This window comes from Micropterus salmoides, unplaced genomic scaffold, assembly GCF_014851395.1.
Source record: "Micropterus salmoides isolate LMB-PRFRI ecotype aquatic unplaced genomic scaffold, ASM1485139v1 Ms_hic_scaffold_19, whole genome shotgun sequence".
NCBI classification, from domain to species: Eukaryota; Metazoa; Chordata; class Actinopteri; order Centrarchiformes; family Centrarchidae; genus Micropterus; species Micropterus salmoides.
The window spans coordinates 24,089,842-24,109,679 of record NW_024041039.1 but is presented as its reverse complement, the minus strand read 5'-3'; the positions used below and the strand labels follow the sequence as shown (position 1 = coordinate 24,109,679).

At 41.4% G+C, this 19,838-nt stretch overlaps 1 protein-coding gene across 1 annotated transcript in view; it reads left to right on the top strand.

The window, feature by feature from the left end:
- lingo2b (leucine rich repeat and Ig domain containing 2b) overlaps positions 1-19,497 on the top strand; it is a 37,698-nt gene extending 18,201 nt beyond the window's left edge. The window contains exon 2 of the mRNA XM_038728006.1: positions 15,191-19,497. Coding sequence (XP_038583934.1) covers positions 15,264-17,102 — 1,839 coding nt within the window. The 5' untranslated portion in view covers positions 15,191-15,263 and the 3' untranslated portion in view covers positions 17,103-19,497. The remainder of the gene's footprint in view (positions 1-15,190) is intronic.
- The last annotated feature ends 341 nt before the right edge of the window (positions 19,498-19,838 follow it).

Genomic DNA, 19,838 nt, shown 5'->3' with positions numbered 1-19,838 from the left:
CAGGAAGTCAATCCAAAAAGTAATCACTGAGTTACTGGTGGAAAATCACACAAACTCTCACAGTATTTTGGTAAATTTTGCTTTAAACTAAGACTTTCACACAGATCCCATTATTTATTTGATTCTGAACCTTCACAAATCCATTTGTGCACCTGGCAAAAGTGACCCTTGACCTGGAAGCTGATTTACTCATTCAACAGTACTTCAGCCCACCCGACCACCGACGCTCAAGCCTTCGATTAACTCCCACTAAACGCCCGTCATGCTAACATTGTCCATGGTGAGTGAGGTGCCAGACTCTGTCAGAAAGGGTTGAGCAAAATGACTCATTCCCTTTCACACCAATGTCACCTTGGCTGTCACACCGACCTGAATTTGTTTGGCACTGGAGTGAATTCTCGGGAGTGACAGTGGAGATTGCTAATCCGTCAGAATGATTTGGTGACGGGCGAAAGTGCTAATCCTCCCTTGTTATTCAGTGCCAGTGAGGACTGCCTAATCCCTCGCTGAGGGTCTGATGCAAAAAGAGAGGACGCCAACTGAACGGCTCTCTAGGAAAGTTCACGCCTCCAGAACACACTAACTGCAACACAGCCAATATTAACTGCTGGCATGTGTAAAAATGTATCCACATGATGACTGACAGCAGAATAAAAAAGATATTTTGCTCCTCAAGCGATTAGAAATCATGAATGTTGGGGAAACGTGGGCTTCTGTTGGAATTCAAAACCTTCAGGAGATATTTCTTAAATCTGTTTTTTCTTTTTTCAGTGGTCAAACTGACTCTGTCTTCAAATACAATAGACACGTTTGAGTCAGCATTACTCATTAATATGTCATTACCTCAGTTCTGACTCAAAACACTAAGCTCAAAAAGATTTGTCACATACAAAATGTTAGTTTGATTGTTATTTTAAAAAATACTGTTACTGAGAATGGCCTTCAATGCAAGTGATGCTGCAGCAGCTGATTTCTCTCACTCCCAGCCTAAATACAAACTGATTTGAAGTCAGCGAGAACATGTTGCAGCTTTAGCACAAAACGTCCACATGAGTTCAAACATCTGTCTGGAAAAACTAGCTGCTCCAGAGATCCACCCAGCATTCAGGCTTTCATCAGATTCTTGTTATTAATAATTGCTAACAGGCAAAATTACTGCCTTGAAATGTGGAGCGGGATACAGAGGAAATATCAGGTCCCATGCTGACAAAGTTTATAAGTGGAGGAGACTTTCCAGAGAATGAGAGGAGTAACTTCAGTGTTTTTTCAACCTGCACCCTATTTTTCCTTATTTTTGTGTATTTGTTTGTGTTTTTAAAGCTGGTGTTAATTATAGAACTGTCAGAGGCATCTTGGTTTGGTTTCCAAAAGCTAACGTAACTACATATAATGTTTACTATCAGTTGAAATCATTTTGAAGAGGAAATTATGTATGCAGTGACCCAGAGGTTATGTGCAGAAAGTAGATGCAAGATGTCCCCACGCACGATTTTTTAAAATCTGCCAGTGAATTGGATGCTCTTTTTTTTTTTCAAAATGCAGGAGTTAATCACCTAATTATTAGCACTCTGATGCAACTACAGTATTGTTAACTGTGAACCTCTCACTCACAAAGATGAATCATCTTTTCTGACTCAATGAGAGGCCTGGAGCTGGGAGAGAATGAGCCCGAGAGAATTGACAACAAGGGTCTAAAAATGTCTTTTGATTGTGGAAGTGGACAAAAGTAAATGGAGTAGTTTGACATTTTGGGAAATAGGCTTCTCCACTTTCTTTATTTCAAGAGTTAGAAGAGAAGATCGATACCACGCCTCTCTCTGCAAAGCCTGACACCAAAAGTTGAGTTTATTGAACGATTTTACATTATTTAAAATATATTTGTGCAATTTGATTATCTTTTTTTTAATCAAATATGATACATCTGGCAATATTGTTTTTTTACATAAGACATTGTTTGCATGTTTATACTATATTTACATAACACTGTGTACAGCAACACACAATATTATAAAGATTTTATTAATTTATTGCTATTTTATCATGGCATTTTTCACTCCAGTGTATTGCTATATATTGTATTATATGCTATTCAATCTATCATTACCCACAATCCCTAGGAATATGCACTATCAATTAAAATTAACAAAAAATGTATTTATTAAAACCCATATTCCCACTCTAAATTTCATATAAAGATGCAATTGTATCTTTAATTGGTTTAATTAAATAAATTAAAACCAAAAAAACATGAAAAAAATGTTGTTGTTTTTTCAAATAAAATCCTTAAAATACCTACTGTGTCATATTTGATACACTTACTGTATATTTACTAGACATTACAACACAGAAACAGATCATCATTTTGAATGGCCGACATAAGACCTGTATTGATGTTATTATTTAACTCTAAATAAGCGTATTTGAAATATTTCTTTAATTACTGTGAAAAAGAACAGCTGTTTTGGACATTGGAAACTGACATTGTACAAATACCTGAATACAGATGCGTTGCTCCATGTATTCAAGTATTAGTGCTGTGATCGAATAAACTTGATCTTTTCAATATATAACTATACACTAAAAGTGCACTTTAAAAATACTCTCACAATAATTTATCCCACCTTTTCTTACCTACTATTTTATCATGTTTCATGTCATTTATGTTTCCTTCTTAAAGTAAATAAAAACGCCTTATTTATGAGGTTCCTCGTTGTTTAAAAAACGAGAGTACGTTCCATTGTTCTCATTTCCTTTGAAAACCAGAGACGCGTCTGTTGAATCTTAAAATCAAGGATGGACTTTAATCAATACCTGGGATCGATGCAGGCACCATATAATTGCAACAGGCCCCTACCAGGACAGTACAAATGCCTCCCCTGAGGTTTGTGGCAAACATAAAAATGTTAACAACAACAGACCGTCTCACATCAGAAGGCTCCTTCTCCCTTTTTTATTTTTAGAGGTAAGGAATAGATGTAAGTTAACACTTGACCTTTTTTAAAGTGGCGAAGCCTCAATGCCATTGTGGTTTGGCATCATGTGAAATTGAAAGTTTTGGAGGTAGCCACGGGCGTTCCTTCACATACTGAAAAAGAATCATATGCTACATGTGTAGATTTTCTCCGGTTAAGTAAAACCTTATATGTGGTTGTGAGGACTTAACACATGTTCAACATAAACTAATCCTAAACTATACCTCAGCTGCAGTAAGCCTTGTATGGCACTACAAACTGGAGATACTTGGAATTAAATGATAACGCAGTTTTAGGTGGAACGTGTTGGCAGAAGATGACATTATTAGAATAGGTGCGGGGGGGGGGGGGGGGGGGGGGGGGGACTGGTGTAATATGCTAAGACAAATCTCATTTTGGTGAATGGGGAAGGAGCCTATGAGTCAGTGGTGGTATGCATATACCATGAAAAATGGATGAGTTCTACCTCCCGAGACTAAAATTAGACAGAAACCTAATATGGCGAGTGTCCTTCAAGTAACACTCTGATTTATAAGCAACAACAAGAGAAAGAGGGTGAGAAAAATCCTCTACTCTACAACACTTGCCAAGATAGGTAGGGACACGTAATGCCAGTTGTCACACCGTGGAAAATCAGATCATTCCTTTTGCAGGAAACCTAAGCAGCCATTGAAATGAAGCAATGGCGTCTTTTCAAGCAATCATTTCACACAATATGATTACTTTGTGACTGTCCTTCAATGACAACGGTGCCGAGGTAGAATATAAAGTAGCATAAAGGAGAAATGTACAGTGTAGTATGAATATTGATTTTAAGTACTATTAGCGGGGGGGGTGGGGGGGATTAATGTAATTACTTGGCAGGCAGCTAATAGATAGCTAATAGATAGCTACTTAACAAGTTGATTATTTAATGAGAAAGGTCCTTAATGGACTTTTTTGTTCTTTTAGCTTCTGGAGGGAGGCTGCAGAGCATCTGTAGACAGTTATTGATGCCTTAGCAACAATTAAAAGTGCAGCTTTAATGGCTTATTCATTTATCAATTAAAGCTCTTCCATTCATGTTTTACTGAAAATGTGTAATTCAAAAGCGAGCCTGAACCCTCTCTGAAGTTGTTGTTGTTGCAGAACGCATAAAGTAATTACTTTTTTGTCATCCAGACGTAGGAGTCCGTTACATAAACGAATGAAAGCAGCTGCCTGCTGCGTCTGAAAACAGCGCTGACGTAGAGCCGAGAGGAACTGCCGCGTTGGGTGGTCGTTCGCTGTGGGTTCGTCACTATGGGTGACACCTCACACATTATCCATAGCCATTTGATTTATTGCTAATATAAAAAATGTATTAAGTTGGGACTCAAATGTTCTAAGCATTTTGCGTTACTGTTGTTGTAAGAGGAATTTTTTTATTTATACTGTGATTTTAATAAGGTAAACACAACGTGCATTTCATTTCTCTCTGTCCGTATAAAACTGCTTTTAAGTTAATCTCACAGCACTGAATTCAGATTTGTGCCGTGGTGAAAGCATTACAGACATGTTACTAGATGCAATCAAGTAACAACCTGCAACGTGCAAGTGCCTTTGGTGCTTATTTCGAGGTGAGGCCAACATGTAAAATCATATCTATGTAACAAGCAGCATATCTAAAAGTTTTAGTGTGACAAACAGGAAAAACTGGTACACTGCTGTCATGACATAACGCCATGTTCACATTATTCATATCCACAGCATGGGGGCTGTGTTACAAGTTGTTCTCTTTGTTTCAGTTCTGGAGGGTGTACTTTACAAGCACTGTGCCGTCCCTCCCTCTGTCTACCAAGATGAGCAAACACTGACTAAGTATTAACTGGTCTTTTCTAAATCCAGAGACTGCAGGGTGAAGCAACATCCCTTATGAGCCTGCAGCAGAGCAGACGTAAAACGAGCCACATGGTGGAAGTCAGGATGCACTGTTGATGGCTCAACAAGGCGCCGCTTCAGAGGAAACATGGCCAGTGGTGCAGAAAGGAGCTGTTTAATTGGCAGAGTTTGAATGCACAAGCACTAATTAGCCGAGAAGAACAGCAACAGCATCCTGAAAACTCTGCTGACATTTTGCTCTCTGCAGGGTGGTCAGTGGGTGTGCAGAGTGCCACTATTCCCAGAATAGAAAATGCATTTGGCTTGTTAGTATTTGTGGTGAATACACAGCGAATTAACATTAAACTGAGCTCGGGCTACACCAAACATACAAAGTATTTGGGATGCTTCCTGTTGCTTTTACATAATCCACATCTCAACTGTCGCGAAGCTAAACAGTCCTGTAGCACCTCTGCTTCCCTTCTCTCCACAGCTTCTGTCTCATTGTATGGACTTCAACTTGGACAACCTGATGAATACAATGCGGATCCCTCGTGTTTAGTTAATTTAGCGTGTCACAACAAGGGCCCTCTTTGAAATCAGCATCAAATTCCATTTAAAACACTGCTAAATCTTCACGCACGTTTGTTTGTCCATCAACACGAAGACGCAGAAAGGATGATGCGTTCAAGGATTAGTCCTTTCAGGTCAATTGTCATGCAGAGTATGTAATATTATATGTTCACACTGCGGCAATAATGGCCTATGTGAACTCTCTCATGTGAAATTTTTCCATTATTCATGCCAGTATTATATCTGGAAATGAGCAAAGCAGAAAAGCCCGGACTATGTTTGATATTTCATGGGAAACAATAGCATGAATGGATACTGCACAGTTTTTACGGCTCCAGTGATCCAAAGTGACAAATGAAAACTTAAAAGAAATACATGCTTTTTTTTTTAAATGAACAAACAAGTGTAAAATGTGCATTAAACTTCTTTGCAGAGCTTGTAGTGGGAGTGAAGTGAACAAGATGAGTGTTGAGGAAAATAATAATGGCTTCTTTCCGAGGAGCTGGGTGTAAAATAATTGCAGGCATGTAAATGAATTCAAAGCCTCTTTTTTGCACAGCTGCGGGAAGAGGAGAGAGGATTTAAAGTCCAGATTATTATGTATGTTAACCACAAAAATGACCTGTGCTTTAATGCTGTATACCTTTCGACACCACACATATCGGGGTAACTGTGCTAATAACATAAGCTTAAAGTTGATGTACTGCAGCACCAAGATACAACACAAAACACTGATTTAATGGACACCTAAGGGCAAAAAGAAATATGACAGGAACACATTCTGTCAATAAAATTCATTATTAATTCATAAAATAATTGTGTGGCAATCAATACTGTAATTTAGAGCAGTTTTAAAAATGTATTGGTACAGTCCAATTAAGTTGCTCTCTGTGTAAAATGCATTCGCTCTGCTCCTGTCAAAGGCCGCAGATTTGGAAAGTGGCGTGATAATGAACAGGGATTTATTGGTGCTCGTCTTGACAGATAAGCTCACAGATTAAAATCAACATGTGTGCCGAGCATTGCTTGAGTATGGCGGAGATCTCCTGGAAGAGCTGTAATAAGTTTCTCAAGCTTTACTCAGTTAAGATCACATTAGAAATCACGCTCAACTCAAGCAAACAAGGGTTTTATCCAATCTCGTGAGCGTGGCTTCCCTCATTTCTTCACGTATTTCTGCTTTATCTTACACTCCGCTCTCTTTATTTCTCCCTCTCTTTCACTCTTGCTCTCACAGTGACTCATGCATCACCCTACAGCTCCTTTTCGGATGTCAGATTTTCTACAGTTTCACTGACTCTAATCCATTTCAGAACCAAATCTCAAAACGCTCAACCCTGTAGGCTGCCCTTCTCAATGACCCCCCTCACCAATACCATTTACCCAGAATTCTGTGGGATCTTGTATGTTTTAAATCCAGCCCGTGACACGATGGATGGCTCCAAGTATTTCTAAAAATATGGCTGGGCTCAAAGGGAGTCAAGAAATGGCCACTACAGTGCTGTATGTGTGCCACCTATGTCAGCCTGGGTCAGGCTATTAAAGACTGAGCTGTATACAAACAGGCCACTGAGATAATCAAATGCCATAGATCACATCCAGTCTTGAACTCGCATTAATATTTGTATATTTATCACCTAGTGAATATAAGCCCAATATTTACGCTCCTTCCACTTCTATTTTGGTCTCCACCATCTCCTGATGGAAGTATCTTATCTTTAGTAGCTAAGTTCTCCACTGTGTTCACTAGCCAACATTAGTCGCTAGCTTTGTCTGTCTGGTGTTAGGTGCTGGGCAGGCAGTGTGTTTATCAGAAATGGTTGTCTTAAAACATCTGCCTGCTGTGGCTGGAAACAATGTTGACAAGCACTGGGAATGAACCAAAACTGTAACGTTTCGGGACGTAAGAGCAGAACCGTGAGCTGAAAGACGCTAAAATGCTCCTTAGCACTGAGCTGACGTTAGGTTTCAGTCTAAAGGATTCAAAAGCAGACCAGGAAGCAGATGAACATTAATACAGGTTTATTCAGAACACAGGTAACAGGACTGGCGGGGAAAAGCGAGCAGGCTGGGCGGAGTGGGAGTCTCTGGCTTATTGTACTAGCAAAGACAGCGCTCTCTCCAGGCTGGCAGGCAGTGTCTCCAAACTCAGTAGACAAAAAACTCGGAGGCCTGAGCGTGTGTTACTACAATAGGTTAACTGACAAACTGGCAGGGAGTGACTGAAGAGCTGGGGTTTTAACAGAGTGGGTTGATTGTTGATGAGCCTCAGGTTAGTGGAGCTGGTGGTGGTGAGCCTCAACACCTACCACTTCGTTTTGCGCATTCATGCGGAGGGTCTGCCACAATGCCATCCGAAACCAATGAGGATGGAGTGGTAGTGGGATGTTAAACCCTCCAATACCTAGTGAGCACTGATGCCGGCTTGTTGAAGGTGTGTAACACCCTTTGCTGCATGATGGGGGACCTTTCTTTCAAATGTGAGTTCCGTGTGACTACACCAGTTAACATGAAGGCCTAGGATTTTTAAATTCCGAAACTACATTAACATTTCATATCACCATTCACACCCCAAAGGTTATATTGTGTTTAATAAAAAAATGCTCTTGTCTGATAGACAACACAACTGTTGTTTTTATAGAATCGTATTCATCTTTTATACGAAAATCTTGTCAGCCAAAACAAAATAGCCTACATTAAAGGACCGAATTGTAGAACATGGTACAACTAGATAAACAGTGGGATCACATAACAAGCAACAAAGGCATTAAATAAAAATAGTTAAGTCTTTAGACATTGTAACAGTTTTAAATTCTATAGTCCATAGAATGCTCAATATAATGTTGGATTTCTATTTTGAAATGTATTTGTGGTTTCTTTTTAGACCATTTGTATTTGCGAATGTAATATTTTTCATATATGATAAAGAGGTTCAAATATATAGGCTTTTCTTTGACAACGAATATCAATCTTTTGACAAAATAGTATATTATTTTTCGTAAATATCTGAAATCATAGTCTTAAAGAAATATTCAAAATCTAGCCAAAATAATTTGGTTCATGAACAAACACAAAATAAGTGACGTCAGACCCTATTTACTCTGGGAGGAGAGGGTAGTTTGTCTGAAGGGTGGCCGCAGTATTTAAACCCAACACGGGTTAAGCCTAGTTCACACTACACGAGTTTTGTCGCTCGGGGAGCTCGGAGGTTGATCTGCGGTCGCCAGTCGTTATGTGTAAACTACTCAACGACATATCAAAACGGCTCCCCAACACATTTCTGACACATCGCCAATGTCTGCCAGATATCTAGCATGCCAAATATCTGGAAGAGTCGGCTGACTCAACATCCACATCCAGCCAATGAGAGCAGACTGCTGGCAGAGCAGGCAGCTACTTTTTCACTACAAAACACTTTTTGCTCACCTCCAGCTCTCTCTGTAGCTCAGACAGTCCCTGCTACCTGCGTGTGCTAATCCAGTCTTTCACCCAGATTCTTTGTCTTTATAATGTTTATCTTTATAATAACAAACAACAGCTGTGTCATAAGTAGGTTCCCATCATTTCCCCTTTTCACATTTCACGTGTGTTTTCTTGACAAAACGTGGTTTGGAGACCAGTGTCAGGTGACACAGCTGCTGTCAGCTCGTGTAGCGTGTGACCCCCTGTCACTGATCAGTCACATAGTGTGAACGCCACAACGACTTCAAGACTCCCGTCACATGATGGCAAGTTGTGTAGTCTGAACAGCACGGCGATCGGTCGACGCTGAAAGCCATGTAGTCTGCATAAGGCATTAGGGAGCTCGATTTGGCTGTGATGGTGACTCCGACCAGAGTTCACTCCGTGACGGAATGGAGGTGACGTGGGTCTAGTTTCGGAAAGGCCCAAAGACAGCAGGGAGGGGAAAACACAAGAAACAAGAAGATGGGGGAGAAGGCAGAGCCACTCCTGACAGCTGAACTGCAGAGCTGGATCATAATTACTTGAGGGTTTGGCACTATGAGCAACAGCTTTTCTTCATTGTTAATGTAAAACTATTGGTGTAGCGTTAAACAATTATAAATGTCATACGTCTCTGCAAATATGCGCAGTTAGATGTGTACTGTTTAATAACTGCAAATCAATGAGATTTGATGTCTTTTATTTTATTTACCTGTGATTGTTCCTTACAGTGTTTCTTAAAATTGGGATCACTGAACCTTCTGTTGTAACTCTGTACTTCTTAACATGTTGGAAGTGATTCCATCTGCCTTTCACTCCTTCCACCATCTGCCAATGCCTGAAAGTCGGAGAAGCTTCAACTCTATTTTCCTGGAAAAATCAGAGGCCTCATCAATACAAGCTGCTAAATCTCCGGCTAATTCTGAACAGGTGCCACGCAATACAAAAGAAAATATGAACAGCAGAAGCAATATTTTTTAGGGATGGGAAAATTCTAACTATACAATTTAGGCATTTGCTATCTGTTACTGCTGTGACAGCTTTTCTTGGATTTTTTTTTCTCCATTATATTGTTTTCTTTGAAACCACATTCTGCCATATAGACCGATACTTGAAGGGTCACATACTATTATATTAGATTACATGCTGTCAACCATCCTTTCAGTTATTCTGTTGTGGGAGAAACATGTCTTTCAGGCAAATAACTGAAGACCTGGAAATAAAAAGCAGTTAGAGGACAGGGCTGCGTATGCCAGATATGGATCGGACATCAAACAGACTCCTGGTCTTCAGCAGAATCAAAGCTCCTCATTTTCCAAGGTTATGCACTTGTGCAAGTGCTGAAATAGTATTTTAATCCAAGGACATGATTTACAGTCTTTAGTGAATCATGTCTGCACCATGAAGCCTGAATCTGGACAGATTTTGATTCATGACATATACCGGAAAAGTGTCTGTTTTGTTAGGACGATTCCGGCTTTAAAATGCAGAATATTCTCTTTTAATACATTTACAGTTAAGAAATTAGATTTCTTTTCTCAGTGGCCTGTCAGAGAAGATGAACTTGTCTTTTCTATTAAGGTTTAACTCCAGAGAAACCAAAAGAAAAGGGTCCAACATAAAAACAGCCATTTCATCATGTGCTTTCTTTCAATATGAGCTTTCATAACTTACATGACTGAGGTGTTTTTCGCGTGCGCACCATCTCTCTGAGTAGAGACGGCATACTGCCTGACACACAACTGACAGATCACCAGACCAGTTCCCCACTGCAGCAACAGACAACTGGACTGTAATTATTAAACAGAGAGGCAGAGAGGAACAGAGGCTGACGGGTAAAGGCAGACAGATAATTCACAAAGACAGAGGCAGGCTTGTGGATGGATAATAAGGAAGAGAGACAGAGACAGAGGTAAGGTAGAGAGACAGAGATAGTTACCAGAACACCAGATGGATGGGCAACAAGACAGGTCGACAAATAGCAAGGTAGCCAGAATGACAGATTGGAAATACCTTAAACTAAGCTCCGCTATACCAATGAAACTGAATTTCCAGGAATGTATTCAATTTGTATGTTCTCTCAACACAGGGATTAAAGGAATATGAAAAAAAATCACCCTCCTTACTCTATTTCTTCCTTTTTTCATTAATTTGATTGGCAGACTACATTGAGCGGATGGGAGTAAGGGTTTGTAGTTGCTGTGGCAACGGCCTGCTCTTTGTTAAAGGCTACATTCCTGGCATCTGATGTTTCTGCGATGCGATCGATAAAAAGCCCCAGCCTGCGGGGACTCGTGAACGGAGTGGGGCTTTTGCCAGGCCAGGCAGGGCTGGGGAGAGGAAAGGAGTTAGGTGGAAGATCTGTGAGCATGAAGACGGAGAGATAAAACAGCGACAGTCAGAGGAAGAGGGAGAGAGATGGAGATACGAGCAGTGCAGAGGGGCGAGTGCTGTGGGAAAGGGAAAGAGGGAGTGTGCTCTCCGGCTCCTTCTGCCTCGTCTTGGCTATTTTCTGAATGTCACTCACTTCACTATCAAAGTAAGGTAGGTGTCTGTCTGTGTGCTCATCATCTGCTTACCTTGGCGGGATTTTGCTTTGCTGTGATTGACAAGAGCTCTGCAAGCAGTCTGAAGCTTTTTAAAGGCGCCTTTCATATTTCTTTTCGAGCATTTTTCTTTTCGTTTATGATAGTGCACACAAATTCCCACTGCTCGTGTCTTTTCTGTTTTGCACACCTATTTGGCAGAGATAGCCATGAGCAGAATACAGATACTACTGATAATGAGGCAATTATGGTCAGGCTCTCTGTCTACTTAGCCATCTTTCAATTCAACAACCTGTGGCTGCCGGATGGTGTTTTTGCTGTCAAGCTCTTTCCAAGCTGTGAGGAGTCACGGCTCTCAGAGAGAACATCATCTTTCACAGCTGAACTCTGCATCCTTTCCCCTCATTACCCTGTCATTATCATCTCTTCCCGTAAAACCTTCCCTGGAGAGTGGCTGGGAAGTGGCCAAACGCCATATATTTGAACACAACATCTTGGTGATAAATATCAAAATTTAGGGTATTCATTGTAAAATGCAACAATGAGACATCATTAAGATTACTTGGTATATCAATTATTTATCAAGCAAAGACCATTAAGTCACTTCTATTTGTTTCCGTTCATCCTACGGGGGTCATGTGTGCTTGGCAAAAACTGCTGTAAACACTGTGGATTCAACAAACACAAGCTGCCATTTCACTTCCAATTTAGTTTGTATTTTAGTTTGAACACTTGCCACATTGTCCATTCACCACCACACCCCCTCCGAGAGGAAAAATGTTTTCCTCAGAATAGTCTTTTCTTTAACTCTTGAAAAAACACTAAGATCTTGATAGTATATCTTTTTGAGATCACTCCAATCTGAATTATTGCTCCTAAAACCCCATTAGGAGAAAAGGATGGGATGAAGAGAGATTGAGGTTTTGAGACTTAGGTAAGACAAATGGATACTGAACTGAGATTACAATTGAATAAATGAAAGTAACAGATGAGATCTCATCATTGTATCTTTTTGAGATCATTACTGTCTTGCATATTGCTCCTAAAAAGCAGTTGGGAACTCTGGGGAGATGTTCGTGAGTTTGATTGTATTATATTCCTCTCTATGCATGGAGAACCATGCTGGAGGCTTGCCCTGAGCTGGCTTTGAACCCCACTCCTGCTGTTCAAAATGCAACAACACTGCCGCTGCGCCATTGAGCTAAAATTAAAGAGATGGTATTATGCTCATTTTCAGGTTCAAAATCCTATTTAGGGGTTGTACCGGAACAGGTTTACATGGTTTAATTTTCAAAAAACACCATATTTTTCTCATACTGCACATTGCTGCAGCTCCTCTCCCTATGTGTTGCATCTTACTTGTACAAAAACTTTGTTGGGAGCTGCACATGCGCAGTTCCCAGGTAAGGACTACTAGCCAATCAGAAGCAGTGAAGGGCGGGTCGTAAGAAACAAGGTAGTGTGATCCAAATCAAAGCCGCTTCAGACTGCGACCGTAACCTAGCAGATGGTATAAGTTACTCACAAGTCCACAACATCATTGTTCCACATGTTACCATAAACCACTACAAAAATCACCATATTTCAACTCAATTTTACATAAAAATTGGCCGAACAATTTGAACGTTTGCTCAGTAGCTTTCACATCAGGTGAACGTTTACAACAACTCCGCACTTGAACAGTCTGTGAAGTTACATTTCCGCGTTTATTTTCAATATAATTCACAACCAATAAAGCATACTTACAGGTTGTGATTTTGAATTTCCAGGCCCAAACAGAGTCGGAGTAGCATCGTCGTGCCTTGCCAAAAAATGCTTCCATAGCGCAAATCGATAGACTCGACTCTACTCGGCCCTGCTCCGTTTTCCATTGCAGATAGTACCCAGAGATAGTACGTAGCTTGTCGTCATAGTCGATGTAATGTTCAATGCGACACACACACCAGCAATCCACACAGCTCTTAAAATATATACAGTCTACGGTTAAAACGTTTCAATATTATTCAGAATGTAAAGACAGATAAGCCGTATGAAAACCTTCCAGCTCTGTTTTCCTCTGCCGTTGTTGCTGCAGCGGTCTGTGCGACGGCGGGAGCAGAGGGCTCTGTGAGCGGGCGGCTGGCCGGCCTCTCACGCTCCTCCCGGGGTTGGCACAGGCTTCCCCCGCAGCAACTTGCAGAGCTCCTCAACTCAGAAAATATTCAAGCACATTTTTGTTCCTCCATCACTTCTCGTAAAACTGTCAATATTCGAAATCTACACAGCTGATTTCTCACCTCAAAACTTTGTGGATTAAAGTGGATTTAGTGATGAAATTCCATATGAAAACTGTAAAATATAAAACTTTCTGTTGCTGGCCTCTGTCTGGTACACACACTGAAGATGCAGTGAATAGTGAATATTCTCTCTGACCAATCAGCAGTCTGTCGTGTTTTCACGTTACATTTTAGTATCCCTCAGCTCGCTTGGAACCTGTACGGAGGTGAGGTGATACGAAAAAAAGTACCTGGAAGCAGGTACAGGTGCAACCTTTCTACAATGGAAAACCAAACAAAGGCGAGTCGAGCCAAAGGGCCTCCGCTCATACTAGCTTGGTTTGAGGGCGTGCCTGACCCCGCTAGCCGCTTGGCAAGCTTTATGACGTGTTTTCATTTAACGTCACAAGTAAAGGAAGTGAAGGGCTGGACTACAAACGAGCTGTTTTCAAGTGGTTCAGAGCAGAGCTTTCTGTGGGAGATGGGAACTCCCTTTGGGCTTTTTCATTTGCAAACCTGTTACATGCACAAACAAGATATATAACTCAATAAAGGAGAGGGAAAAAGCCAAAAAGCACAATACCACCTCTTTAACAAAGAAGGACTAATTGTCTTTAAATAGAGTACAATTTTCCTTTACTTAAAAGAGGAGAAATACCATATCCAAAAAAGGTATAAAAGTATTCCATAGTGAATGTATTTAAGTATCAAAAGTAAAATTGCTTATTCTGTATGACAGATACATGTTGTATCTCAGTTCTTGCGTGTATTCAGTCCTTAATGAATTAATTTCTAAATATCATGTCAAAGTGGGTGTTCCAGTTATGCTGGCTGTGACTACCTTAACCAATTAGAAAGCATGACATTTGAAAGTGCCTTATTTTCAATGTCAAAATTTATTTTATTTTTCTCAGTAACTTGTAACAGATAATTAACAATAAATACAATAAGGATTTGAAATTAATGGGAGTAAAAGTACAGACCCCCATAAAAAGAAAATACTCAACCTCAACATTTAACGTAAGTAAAGTACTTTAGTAAAATAACCCCTAAGTAGGGTCACTAAGACAAAACTGAGAAATATCTTGGAGCTTTTTTTCTGATCCACATTCTGGACTGAAATAAGACTTATTTAAGCTCAGTTAGAGATCTCTTCTTTGCTTTCCTAGACACACACACATACACACACAAACATATACAAACCACTATCACTGATGCAGAATATACAGTCACACACATGCAGCAATAGCAAATCCACATGGGCATTTAGCCTCACTGCACTCTAATGAGGGTCATCGTCAATCCTCATGAAACATCCCCAGTTAGCAGTGATGAACGTTCACATTTTTCTGCAGTTGATATTTCTCTTACCGTGCTGTGAGTTTTCCATTACATCCACCTTGCCAGTAAAAGGGACAGTTCATTAAGGGAGAAAAGACATGGCAGTTTAAGAAGACATAAAGTGTAAAGGGGTGAAAATGTAGGTGAGGGGGGGCACACCGGTGAAGACACTCTGAGTTGAGTTCTAACACATTTCTTGTTCATGTATTGTGTCTCGCAGGGCTTGTTCGTGATGGTGCTCTGTATGGACAAGAAGCAGTGCCTTGACAGAGGGCAACGTGGGTAAAAGAGACATGCGACACCCAGCCCTGCACCACGGCCACCTCTTCCTGGGCGGGGCCTTGTTGCTTCTCCTGGCCAGCCCGGCTCTGAGCTGCCCCGCCCGATGTGAGTGCTCTGCCCAAAGCAAGTCAGTCAGTTGCCACCGCAAGCGCCTGTCCACCATCCCTGAAGGCATCCCCATTGAGACACGCGTCCTGGACCTCAGTAAGAACAAGCTCCGCATCATCACGCCAGACAACTTCTCTTCATTCCAGCAGCTGGAGGACCTGGACATTAGCGACAACCTCATCAGTGTGGTCGAGCCTGGCTCATTTCGTTCCCAGCTTGCTCTCCGCTCGCTCAACTTTCGCAGTAACTTGCTTCAGCTGGTTCCTGCTGGCGTGCTGTCAGGCCTGACCAACCTCACCCGCCTTGACCTCAGCCACAACAGACTGGTGGTTCTCCTGGATCATGCCTTCCAAGATCTACGCAGGTTGACGTCCCTAGAGGTGGGTGACAACGAACTGGTTTTCATCTCTCAGCGGGCCTTTACAGGATTACTCGGGCTCCAAAGTCTGACCCTGGAACGTTCCAATCTGACTGTGGTCCCTACTGATGCTCTGGGACATCTGCACAGCCTGGTTGAACTGCGTTTGCGCTACTTGAGCATCAGCTTTCTAAAGCCTTTCTCCTTTAAGAGGTTAACGCGTCTCCGCCGACTAGAGATTGATTACTGGCCCTGGCTGGACACATTGCCTCCCCTCTCCCTGCACGGCCTGAACCTCACAACGTTGTTCATAACCAACACTAACCTGTCTGCCTTCCCCGGCGCAGCACTGCGCAACCTTCCCTACCTCACACATCTCAACTTGTCCTACTGCCGCATCCAGCACATCCATCAGGGAGAGCTGGGCCAACTCCCACACCTGCTGGAGCTTCGTCTCCAAGGGGCACATCTGATTTCTATTGAGCCCTTTGCATTTGCGGGCCTCAAATCATTGCAACTACTGGATGTGTCACAGAATCGCCTGGACTCTCTGGAGAGGGGAGTGTTTTCTTCACCAGACAGCCTCCAGAGGCTCTGTCTGGGTGGAAATCCATTAGTGTGCGACTGCAGATTGCTTTGGCTGCTCAACAGTCACAAGCCCCCCTCTCTGCAGATTCTGGATGTCCAGCCTGAGTGCAGCGCCCCTGAGCGGCTCCTGGGGAAAACTCTCCGTGACCTCACGGAGCCCCTGGCATCCAGGTACATGACCTGCACCAAACCAAGGATTGGACCCAACACAACCCAGCTACTGATGGCTGATGAAGGTCAGCCGGCCCGTCTGAGCTGCATGGCAGAGGGAGCACCTCGGCCCTCAGTGGTCTGGATTACACCTCACAGACGCTACATCACAGCCAGGAGCAGTGGTAGGGTGGAACTCCAACCAGATGGTACACTGGAGATCAAGGCAGCGGAACTGCACGATAGCGGGGTGTACTTGTGTATTGCTAGTAATCCTGCTGGCAACGCTAGCCTGTCGGCCTCTTTAGCTGTGAAGAGCCTGGGCATTGGGGACAGATCTCACTATAGCAACAGGAGCTCAAACTATCTGACAGACTCCAACAGCACATGGGGGAATGGGACTGTACTGTACAACATGACCGTCCCTATAGACATTAAGACTATCATTATATCTACAGCCATGGGCTGCCTGTCCTTCCTAGGTGTGGTCATCTTCTGCTTCCTGCTTCTATTTGCCTGGAGCCGAGGCAAAGGACGCCATAAGAGCAACTTTGATATTGAGTACGTTCCACGCAAATCCAACGGGGCAGCAGCAGAGGTGACTGAAACAAGTGGCCCACGACGGGTAAACATGAAAATGATTTGAAACCGATGCAGACGGACTTTGTCAAAACAACAAACCGTCCACATATCAGCTGAAAAAAAGTTTTTTCCTATGACACAGTGGATTTGTGACAAACAAAAGTGATGTACTAATATAGTGGGTGTCGATATGACGGTGATCTAGTGATAAAGTGGGCATGTGAATATAAAAGTGATATATGAAACTGTGGACGTGTTTATATGAAATAATGTTCTCATACAGTACATTGAATATAATACTATAACCAACATATCAATATGGGAGTGATATAGTGCTGCACTAGGCATGTGTTTAAGTGGTGACGTGATGAGTAATGATGTTGTCGACTCACCATGACATCAAGGTGAAGGAGGGAGCCGCTGGGAGTGACAGGGGACATCTTTGCGTGGCAGTAGAGCTATCATCGCTGCAACATGTCAGGACTAAATTCTCTAATACCCATATTAGCTGCAGTATGAAAGGTGTGTGTATTGTTCATGTGTGCACGTGTGCGCGTATGTGTGAGTGCATCGGTGTGCGCATGTTGCATTTGTGCGTTTCTTTGTGCATGTGCACGCATTGCCTTTCTTGTTGGACGGAACAATTAAAAATGAATGATAGGGTCAAAAGTATTTTTCCAGGCCTTTGTTCTTGTTTGGTCATTGTAACGGCAGTGTTGTCACTGTTGAGTAAAACAGCAAGATTATCTGTGTTCGTATGCAAAATCACAATTATTATGTTAAAGAGAAATGCTGCATACATTTTGAAATAGGTCATTGTCCCCCTTGGAATGACATTAAATGGGGAATTTTTTCTAAACTCAAGGAAATGTTAAACACACGCAGTAGTTATAATGTGAAGTCTGAGCTTTGTCTTTACCATATAGCTCAGTTTCCAGCAACACTAGACACTCCTGAGAACTAGCAGCGGTCAGTGGTGTTATTACTCGGGAAAAGCTTTTAGCTATAGAAGTGGCATGTTAAACCCATTTTATAACATAATAAATCATGGGCAGATTTTCCTGCCAGACAAATCCCTTGATATGATATAAAAGAGTCTGTGGCCAGACACAATGGCAAAGATTTACAGGATGTTGCCCTCTTTGGGACAAGACAAAGTTGAGCTTCACAGATTTATGGTTTGAATTTCCACCCCTCTCATTTGTCTTTGATCGCACCACTTCAAGCTTGCGTGTCCGGATTCTTCCCTGGGGTACTGGGTATTTAATAGATGGCAATTTGAAAGTTGTAGTGGAATCTTGTATTGTTTAGTTTTTTTGTTGAAAATGTTTTAAATGTTTAGAAAAAAAAACTGTAAAACAATTTAAGGGCAATTATTTGTAATGCAGGGACGTACGTGGGTGTTAAATGTGTGATCCTGTTGTGATAAAATGTTCAAGGTTGTAAAATTGTTTTCATATGACAAATTTATGGGTATATTTTCAAAAGGAAATAAATCTTAATCATACCCCTAAAATTGGAGTTCCAGTAGTTTAAATATTGTTTACTGACTTAACAGTCATTTAAATCCTTTTGTCTAAACAATATTACTTGTAATATTTAAACATTTTCCTAACCCATGATATTTCTCTGTCACTAAGTATTGTATTAATCTACGGTCATGACTTTTCCAACTTTTTTTGCTATTTATATCATGTCATTTAGTAAACACTGTGTTGTAACCACTCAACATTTATGGCATTTTTACTCATATGGTCAGTATAATGTTTCTGGGTCAGTGTGATTTGTACATTACTGTATCCTCCTTGCATATTTGCAGGCTATTTTGACAGCTCATTCCTTGTCTGATGCCTTCAAAGTAACCCCTGATGTCCACTCTGCAGACCTTCAAGGCCAAATTTTTGCTTTTCTGATTTTTAGCTACACTATTAGCATTGCTCTAGGGGTGATACTGTTGGCTGGTCGGTTATTTGTCCACCACTTTGAGTTGGATGGTTCACAAACATTCAAAGCATTTATCTGTAGGCTATTTATTTATTGAGTGTAAAGTTATGGGGACAGTGCACATAAATAGACATTTCTGTAAATGTGCCAGTTTAGCCATCTTGGATAATTTTCAGCTGCAGTTCCTGGGCAGCTTTAATGGCCGCTACAGAAGGAACACAGCATACATTACAACAGGAACAGCAATAGCCTACAGTACATATACAAGAGTGCACGGAATAAAAAGACACAAAATGCTTCAAAACAAGGACAACAATACATAAACCCTAAAACAAAGCTTTGGTAATAATATAGCCTAAGTAACTTTTTAAAATCTTTGGGTTTTGCCCTATTGCAAAACTAATGACATTTTCACCTGCCTCTGCTCTACTTTGGGTTTAGCGCAAAATCAGCAAATGTTTGCATGATAACACACTAAACTAAGATGATGGATGGTAAACTTTATACCTGCTAACCTTCAGCATTTTAATATTGTCATTGTGCGCATGTTGGATGTTGACATTAGCATTTAGCTCAAAGCACCAATGTGCCAAATGCCTCACAAAGCTGCTAGCATGGCTGTAGACTCTGGAACAAAAGGCTTAAACCCAAACCACTCCTGCTTGTTTTCCACAAAGTTCACGTTCAGTGCATGTCTTTGAGTTTGGACTTAATTGGTGCATCTTCTCACGCAGTAACAGAGTCATGGCAGTGCTGTCAATTTCTTGTGTATTCATATTCAAGCTGCTAGAGGTTGCACACCCTGGGATCTGATTGTGCACCACACTTCCATGTGGTCCAGATGGGGATTGGAAAA